Source organism: Cibotium barometz, chromosome 11 (genome assembly GCF_041138505.1).
Source record: "Cibotium barometz isolate CiBa-2024 chromosome 11, ASM4113850v1, whole genome shotgun sequence".
Taxonomy (NCBI): Eukaryota; Viridiplantae; Streptophyta; class Polypodiopsida; order Cyatheales; family Cibotiaceae; genus Cibotium; species Cibotium barometz.
Window position 1 is genome coordinate 23,365,479 of NC_141056.1, and position 9,868 is coordinate 23,375,346.

The 9,868-nt window shown below is 41.9% G+C and overlaps 1 protein-coding gene across 1 annotated transcript; it reads right to left on the minus strand.

The window, feature by feature from the left end:
- Positions 1 to 908: 908 nt before the first annotated feature.
- On the minus strand, positions 909 to 2,664 carry LOC147633926 (pentatricopeptide repeat-containing protein At1g11290, chloroplastic-like). The gene is made up of 2 exons (XM_086805607.1): positions 1,526 to 2,664; positions 909 to 1,434 (listed from the first exon to the last, which is right to left on the minus strand). The coding sequence occupies exons 1-2, from the start codon at positions 2,662 to 2,664 to the stop codon at positions 909 to 911; spliced, it is 1,665 nt and encodes a 554-aa protein (XP_086661733.1).
- Positions 2,665 to 9,868: the final 7,204 nt, after the last annotated feature.

Here is a 9,868-nt window from a genome sequence, read left to right on the forward strand (position 1 = left end):
GATAAATAAAATAGGCCCTTTGCATGGATGCAACAAACATACAACGCTCTCCGCTCTCCACTTGGTTAGTTTCAACTTTTGTCTCCTGCTGCTCCCCACCTGCACATTCTCATAGGTCACAATGTCTCCAGGTCCTGGTTCCCTACCACACGCATAAATCCCATGCCGCCTGGATTTCAATCCCTCCGCCGACCATCACTGAATGACCTTGTCCCTTCATACACTAAGGCTCACAATGGTCTGACTCCTCGGTAGTCATGACAAATGCATCTTAAGTCTCCCGGATATGACAACTGTTGTCCCACATACCAAGACTTACAAATACAGGACTACCTAGTAGATCTTCTATTACTCTTCTTTGAAGTATGCACAAAGGCACCAAGAGTAGGAGGTGTTTGATTTGGAAGCTTGTCCTGATGTCCATCCCCAATTGTAGCCAGACATAGGGATCAAAACACCAGTACTTTGTTATTTTTAGAGTGCTTCAACATCCAAATTTTCTGGTCTCTGGGACTTAAAAGTTAGCTCCAAATGAAGATTTACCACCCTTAAAGCAGTGAAGTGAATTACCACGATCGCCCAGTTCCAAAGCAAAGATATCAACCTGATAGCATTCCAACAATCTCTATATATGCATGTGTGTTCCTCTTTAAAAAAACTAATGTTCCCATGAATATGTATAATTTCCCATGTGTATGTTGCACAGTATGTTGTACATTACATGGCCCGACAAATGCGTATGGGCAGCTTTTTCAAACGCCCACACAAGGACTGGCATTATTAACTCATCTGCAAAATCACCAAAAATTTGCTTAATGTGTAAATTATACCCTCTCTCCTTCAGCTTTTCCCTCAGTGTGCAGTGCTTTTGATACCCTACACCTGACCAAAATCTGACCAGCCTTCCTTCACACGTTATGTTTCTGTCTAGAATTTTCTATCTCAACTGCACATTCCCACAGCCCAGCATCAGCATACATATTTGACATCACAACATATGCAGTATCCTGCTTGGGCTGCAGGGCCACAGCATGATCAAATGCCTGCTTTGCTAGCTCTCTATTGCCATGTGCACGACATGCACCCAGCAAGCACAACCATATGCTCAGATCAGCAAGCATCGGCACCCTCCCTAACACACTCCCTATCATCTTGAAGTCCCCTGCACGTCCAAGGAGGTCCAGCATGGTACCATAATGCTTCAAGTCTGGACTTATGTCATAATATCTGCTCATGGATTCAAAGCACTCACAACCTTTGACAACAAGGCCTGAATGACTACAAGCTGAGAGAGCTGAATTGAATGTTACACCATCAGGCTGAATACCTGCAAGTTTTAATTTCTCAAACATGTGCAGACATGCTAAAGAATTTCCTTCTCCTGCATGACCAGCAATGCATGCATTCCATAATACAATAGTGGGCTCTGAAAGTCTATCAAAAAAGGCCTGTGCATCTAGCATGCTTGCACAGACTCCCGTACGTATGAATTAAAGTGGCTGCCACCGAGGAAATATGATCATACCCAGCAGACACAATGCCAAAGTGAAGCTGTTTGCATGTCTCCAAGCTGCCGGTTGCACTACAAGCTTGCAGAATGCAGGTTAGTGTAACATGATCCCAAGTCACACCCAGCTTTTCCATCTGTCTATACAACCATAAAGCCTTCTCTCCGTAGCCCTGCTCAACATATGTTGAGAGCATCGCAGTCCATGACACAAGATTATGCTCTGGCAGCAAGGCAAATACATGCTCTGCTTCTAGAATGGACCCACACTTACCGTACATAGCCACGAGGGCACTGCCAACAAAGATATCTGATGTGAACCCTTTTCTACAGGCATCAGCATGTGATGCCTGTCCTATTTCTAGAGTTGCAACTTTGTTTGTGCACCCCTTGCCAAGAAGAACTTTTTGCTTTTCAGCAAGGACAGCACATGCTTGAAGGGCAATGACAGATGTCAAGTGGTATGGCCTCACCCCTTCCTCCTGCATCTGCAAATACAACTGTAAAGCCTTCTCTCCATGGCCATGCTCAACATATGCTGAGAGCATTGAATTCCAGGACACGACGGTGTGATTGGACAATCCACCAAAGACATGCTCTGCTTCTGCAATGGCCCCACACTTGCCATACATGCTCACAAGGGTGCTGCCAACAAAGACATCTGATGTGAACCCCTTCATGCATGCTTCCGCATGAAGATACTTGCCCTGTTCGAGGTCGGGTATGCGGCCACAAGCTTTGAAGAGGCTGACAAAGGTATAACGATCCGGTTCTATGCCATCCTGTTGCATGCATTGATGCATTCTGAGGGCTTCATTCGGACAGCCATGGTCGACATAAGCAGAGATGATGGCGGTCCAGGAGTAGACGGTACGACAAGGCAATGAGTGGGATGTGAGAAGGGCGTCTTCTATGGCACCGCATTTGGCAAGGGTCACCACCAAGTAGTCACCCAGAAGACCGGTGAGATGGGCGCTGTGTTGGGCGAGATGGGCACGGACTTGCTTGGTTTGGGCGAGGGCCTTGCCGTTGGTGCATGCCTTAAGGAGACAGAGGTAGGTGTGGGTGGAGGGGGCTGTTTCCATGCGAGAAAGCACATCCAGCGCCTTGTCCAGCTGACCCGTCTCGCACAGCGTTTGGATAAGCCCTCTGAACATTCCGATGGAACAAGCTGGCTTGCCATTGTCCTGCTAACCCTGCGCTTGCAGATGATGCGCCCACTGATCATGCCATCAAAGCCTTTGAGAGCGAGACCAAACTGTATAGAAAGCAAGCTTGGAATGTGTGGGGTACGCCTCTACACATGACTATAGCACCCTCAAGTTTACAGAAATCCCACCCCAAGTACCGTCTAATGGCTTTGCCAATGCTGATAAGCGAAGGGGCCATCAAAGTAATGACCATTTGAAAATGGAGATGATTTAGATTACCTCCTCTCTCAAGGAGGAAATCTCTCAAGGGCGAACAAACCCTTGAGGCATTCCATCCTCATGAATTCTTCGAGTGGTTCCCACGAGCAAACATTGATCTCTCTGTTTCCTATAGCCACAGTCATAGAGACTTCGAACATTTTCGTTCTTTATTTGTTGGAAAACTGGGAATCTTATGGACAAGGGGCTCATAGTCATTGTTTCTATCATTGGTTAATGGTTGCACAGAAGGTACAAGTGCTGCCTTCTTACCTTTCTTTTCAGCTTCAGAAGATCCTATAGAAGAAGAAATATCAACCATATGAAACTTGTAATATGCAGCATATGAAAACAAGTTAAAAGTTCAATTAAAAACAGAACAAGGAAGGTATACAAACCTGACGAGCGGGCTTTTTCCTTTACAGCACGGCGATTGCGAACTGCAAACAAGCCGCGTTACAATTCTACAAGGCACAATATTGCACTCACCCCTAGGTAGAGTGGATGTAGAAGGTTGATCCTCATCACACAGTAAGGGAGGAAAAGAATGATGATCATCTATGTGGCGACATAGCATAGATGAAGAACATGGTCATCGGTCAACTTTCATAACATTGTTGATGTCGTTGAAAGGTCTTCTTTTAGGAGCCATCATGAGAACAAAGAATGATCACTGCACCCTATTTATTAACTGAAAGCAGTGGAGCTCATTAGTACTAAAGAAGTTAGAAGAACGGCTCATTAAATAAGCACCATAGCATCCAGGAAAACAATGCCACAAGACACAACTCTGATCTGCGAAGAATGGTAAGCATACATGCTACATATAGGAGAAGAATACTAGAACTCAGAACATCTAGAACACGGTATGGCATTAAAAAAACAAACGAATAGCTAACGAACATCACACCAACACACATACATGTTAAAAGAAGTACGTATCGTCAACCATACTACATACTCGACACTATACAAAGAGGCAAATGAACAGTATACCAATCGCTCCTTGACATCGATGGCAGTGTAGAAACATGCATATATATGCATGCATACATACGCAAGCAATACCCAAAAAAAAAAATATGATGGAAAAATTAACCTTGCAGAGATGTAAAAAAAGCAAGGAAGATATACAATAACTTACCAACGGACAAGAACAGTACACCGATCAATGCTTGAGATCCATGGCAGTGTAGAAACATACATACGTATGCATGCATGCATATGCAAAAACAAGCGATACCGAAAAAGAAATATGATGGCAGAATTATCCTTGCAGAGATAGAAAGAAGCAAAGAAGATATACAAGAGCTTAGCAACGGACACGAGCAATATACCAATCTCGCTGCTTGGCATCCATGGCAAACATGCATACGAAAGCAGTACCAAAATAGAAACAAGATGGTGGAGAACGAAGGAAGCTTTTGGGATGGCCTACCATACCATAAATGATGACTTTCATAGACGAACAAACCAAATAAACCAACGTTTTTGAACTAAGCAAAAAACGGCCTACCATCGAGATCGGAAGCGCTACCAATCTTCTCAGAAGAAGAAATTTGCATTACAGTAAATGACGACGCACAGAGTTGAAATTTACATTACCATAAATAAACACCCCACTTCACGCCATGCAAGCATCAAATCTTTCACAGTTGACGACCATGTTTCGAACCAAGCAGAAAATGGCGTATAATGAACATCTGAAGCGCTTTCACAGTAAATCAACAGCAAACACACACTTGATGACCATGCAAACAGTTGACAACCATGCAAGTAAGATTGCATGGACCAACACTTTTCACGAACATGCAAGGAGCAGCAACTCCCATCCGATGACCAACGGAAGAGGGAGAACCACACCAGGAGCAAGAGCTCCCATCCGTGAATGAGAGAAGACCGGTGACCACCAAATATGCACCCAACGAGCCAACAGCATCATAAATTGAAAAGAAATTAATATAACCATGTGTTCAAGCATGCTAACACGTGGTTTACATGAAAAAATGTACAACGAGCCTAACGTGTGTCTCCAACCTTCAAAAATCATGTTCTCCAACAATAAAAAATCATATTCATTAATAAACGATACCCATAAAATTATTTTGGGTGCATATTGTATAGAAAGGAAAATATAACAGATTTCTCATAGAAAAATAACTAGTGTGCTTGGATAGTAGTTTTTTGTAGCACAGAAATTGAAGTTAAGTTTTTTAAATAATAGAAGTGTATAAAGAATGCAAAAGACCACTCCTCTAGCACAATAGGTTGTAATGTGGCAACGGCATGAAAGGAACACCTACTTTTGTGGATTTTTTTTAAAAGTGATATCAACTCTCAAAGTAAAAAACCACAAGAAAAACTTGACACACAGAGAGATGGAGGGGAGAGAGTGGGGGAGAGAGAATGTTCAACACATCACAAGAACGGGTAAAGTCCTTCCCCCTCCCCTCTCTCCCTCTCTCCCCCTCTCTCTGCTCTCTTGTAAGAGAAAATGTTTCTTATATTCCATCACCCATAGGAGAAGGATCCATTTGACAGAACCATAAAAAGAAACCTATTAAAACAAGAAAAAGCCTAACTTTAATGCTTACTCCTAAGAATTCCAAAATATATTTTTTTTCTTTTAGTTTCTCTACTGCTATAGGATCATTGTCCTCTCAGCTCACTGAAACTATGTAGCATACAACTTTCATTGATAGTGTACAGTTCAACACTTCATGCATCACAAAAACCAAATAGAACTTGAAAAAAATAATGCAAGTAAACAAAGATGATTTACATACATACTATACATGTAGATGATGGTAGTGTACATGTATATACATAGTAGCAAGAAACTAAAGAGACTGGTCAAGATTAGATGGAGAAACTAAGTAAGATACATACATGGTACATATAAAGAGATCAAACAAAGTATAAAGAGGTGTAATGCAACTATATATACAGGGTATACATACATAATATAAAGAGATGAAATAATGCAACTAAATATACATTGTATGCATACGTAATATAAAGAGATGAAATAATGCAAGTAAATATACATTGTATACATACATAATATACACATGGTAATATACATAGTACCATACATGGTAACATATATGGCAGTAGTGCACAATATAATACAATAAGAAACTAAAGAGTTTGGGAAACGTCTAGACCTCATAACCATGGAGAAGAAGATCTCTAGCCTTTTTTCGATGATGCTTCTCATTTTTTGCTCCGATCATTGATATAAAAGACACCTCTCAGGAAATCCATGCACAACCTCTTAGAAAATCCATGCATATGCCATTGATGAAGTTAATCCCTCTCCAACTATGGGAAAAACACTTCTTTTGTGTGTGTGTGTGGAAAAAAATCCCATACAGAAGGTATGGCAAGGAGGTGGCACAAGTCTCCCCTTACATCATACAAGAGTATGTCATTCCCCCATTTAGATGAGCACTTTTAGGGTTGAAAGTGGAGAATAGTGCCATGTTAGAGAGCTATACAACATATGATAATATGGTAAACACTTGTATTCTCGAGCATTCCCATTTGTGGTGGGATTCTCACAATACATGTGAGTAACTTCTAAGTTTATTGGAGAATCACATGTAAAATTCTCTAAGAGTATGGCATTCCCCCATTTAGAGGAGCACTTTTAGGGTTGAAAGTGGAGGATAGTGCCATGTCACAAAGCTATACAACATATGATAATATGGTAAGCACTTGTATTCTTGAGCATTCCCATTGGTGCTGGGATTCTCACAGTGTAACTTCTAAGTTTATTAGAGAATCACACATACAATTCACCAAAAGCATGAGAGAAAATGGCCTTTAGTTGTGGCTAGTCTTTATGTTCTCAAGCATTCCCATTGGTAAGCACTCGTTTTCTTGAGCATTCCCATTGGTGATTCTCACAGCACATGTGAGTAACTTCTAAGTTTTTTGGAGAATCAAATTTGGACCATTGCACATGCAAAATTCACCAAAAGCATGTGAGAAAAAGAGCCTTAAATTGATATTGTCCTTGCCACACCATGTTAAATCATATTGATTGGTCACTTGAGAAATCCCAAGCCTGACAAGCTTGAACGCCACCCATGGGCTACATAAAATCATTGAGAGGTGAGGTGCAACCTATTAATAGTTACCCCAAAACAAACACTGTGATAAATCAGTCCATGCACACAAGCAATGCTAAAGCAAGCACTATAGTTAAGCCACTTACCACCATATCATCATAATAAATCAATGCAAGTATTACATGCCAAGGCCTCTCCCCAGCATTTAATGATAATAATAACTTCAATCCACAATTCTTACCATTGGGAATGCATTTTTTTCATAAGTTGTATATGACGAGCGATTGCCAAAAGTGGGAGTGATTTCCCAAAAATATTTACTCTCTCTCTCTCTCTCTCTCTCTCTCAAACTCTTTCTCTCTCTCAAGCCCATATCTCTATACATGAACACATGCATACTGTTTCTCTTGCATGCGCACGTGCACACACATACACAAACCCTCTCTCTCTCTCTATTAACCACACTGGTTAACATCATTTTCAAGAGTGGTTATGCTTCTTGTAACTCATTATTATGTAATCGCACTAAGTGCTTCATGAAAAAGATATATGGGATGACCAAGCTTACGACTTGTGTAATGCTGGTCACACAGGAATGAGCCTAGGTGTACATAGAGCTAGGAAGTCAATTTTAGGCTCCCAATTTTAAATGGGTGGTTGGCCATTGTAAAAAGTGAGCTCATGTATATAAGTGATTTATAAAATATAAAAAGGGGACAATCCCATTATCGCAATTGAGTTTTTCCTTCTCTCTCTCTCTCTCACACTCTCTTGTGTCTATGGTAGTAGGTTTGTTTCGATTAATGCATGCTTGCTTGATCGTGGTGTGTGCATGTAGGTGATGATTCTTATCTTGCCTTCTCTTCTCCCTCTTCTTGTCTTATTCTTGAGATCACTCTTGCATACACAAAGGCATGGAGTAAAGGTAGAGCTTTCCATAGCTCCCTTCCTCTTTTCTCTCTACCTAGCTTGTGGAAGCTCCATTTGAGTGGCACAAATGGAGGTGGAGTGAGCCCTTAGCGGCCTCACATCGGAGAGTTAACTCGCATTAGGTTTGGCTAAGTGCTAGTCTCCGAACCGACCCTTGAATGGTCTTCCTTCTCTTCTTCTCTCCCTCTCTTGTGTGCAAGGCAACATGTTGATTTGGTTAACATCTTTAGCGCCACTACCGAGGATGGGCATTTAGCTTAGGGTCCTCCACACTCTATCACTTGCTAGATTCATTTTATAGCCTAGTTGGAATGCAAATCCACTTATGGTTGTATGTTTGAGATGTTATTTGTTTATTTGATCATGTCTACTTCAACCATGGAGTTCAATGGAGCATAAGGAGCTTGGGAGTCTTCATCGGAAGTGGGAGACACAAGTAAGTGCCTAACTTTGCTCTTGAAGTTCATGAATTTTTATTTTCTTCAACATTTGTCAAAACTTGCATAAGTAGCTTAATTCCTTAATTAGTCTTGGCAAAATAGGTTTTGTTAAGCATTCTAGGTACCATTAGGTAGCTTGGGACTAGATCAATCCACTCACAAAAAGAAATACACAAAAAATCATCAAGGAAGGACTCAAGATCTCAAGAGAAGGATAGGCACATTTTGGCTCTCCTTATCTTCTGAGAAGAGTACAGTCGTACGCTTCTCAGAGCCACGGCCGTTTCTTCTTTAGCCATGTCCGTACCTTCCTTCTGGGCAAATCTTTCCAAATCTGCTTCATTAATATGAGCAAGGAGAATTCAAGGAGAATAAATTGCATTTATAAGGGCATAAAGAGCATTAAAAATGGGTATTATTCAAGAGAATATTAGTAGGTGGCTGTCAGAGGACACATTGTCCTTGCACAATTAAGAGATCTTCCTGAGCCAACAAGCATATGTCCATACCTTTCCAAGAGTATGCTGGTTCCTTCCTCAAAGCGTACGCTTGTTCCTTCTCCCATATGTGTCCTTCTCAAGCGCACACACGTGTCTTCCTCAAAGCGCATGCACGTACCTTCCTCGAAGCATACGCCCGTACCGTCTTCCTAGCCATGTCCATGTCCTCCACAAGCGTAAGGCTGTGTCTTGATCAACCACGCCCATAACTTCTGGAAAGGAATGCCCGTTCCTTGACCAACGTATGTCCTTACCTTAACTTTAAAAAAAAATCAAAAATAATTCAGAGGGGGATCCAACACTACCACCTCCCACACTCATGCACTTATGCTCGGGGAAATTGGTGCAAAACAATTGTCTATTTGATGACATAAGTCCTCCTGACACTCCCTTGCTTGTCAACACAGTGTGGAGCCAAACGGTGTTGAACGCCAACCTAAAAGAGGAAGGCCAACTTGAAAGGGAGGTTATGCCACCTCTAGACCATATATCGGAAATAGGGAAAAGCAAAGGTAACCCAACCCAGACTGATCCACCAGTTTAGGGGGCCATACTAACCACTAGAATGACTGACTTACACCATGACCGTAGGCTTGTGCCAAAGCGAGGTCAGGAACCAGCTCTCTAGGACTTGGAAACGTCCTATCGAAGAGAGAGAGCCTACCGAGCCCAATCATATCAACCTGTCGCACCAACAGTACCCACCTCACAGGGTATACCTTGGATACCATATGGAACCTTACAAAAACACAAACTAGTCCTCTCTTAAGACAAGGACCCCTAATGGTATATTATCCACCTGGCCTAGCTCCCCAGCCTATCTCACCCCAACCAGCACCAGCTCCAACCATGGTAGGACTGACTCTTGAAATATTGAGGATAGCCATGGAAATAAGGAGGGGGGTAGCTTCTAGAATCACACTGCCCAACACCAGTTCAACCAGCATTAGGGTCCAGATAAGGGCAAAACAAACCAACCAACATTTCTTAGTTAATCACCAAGTTT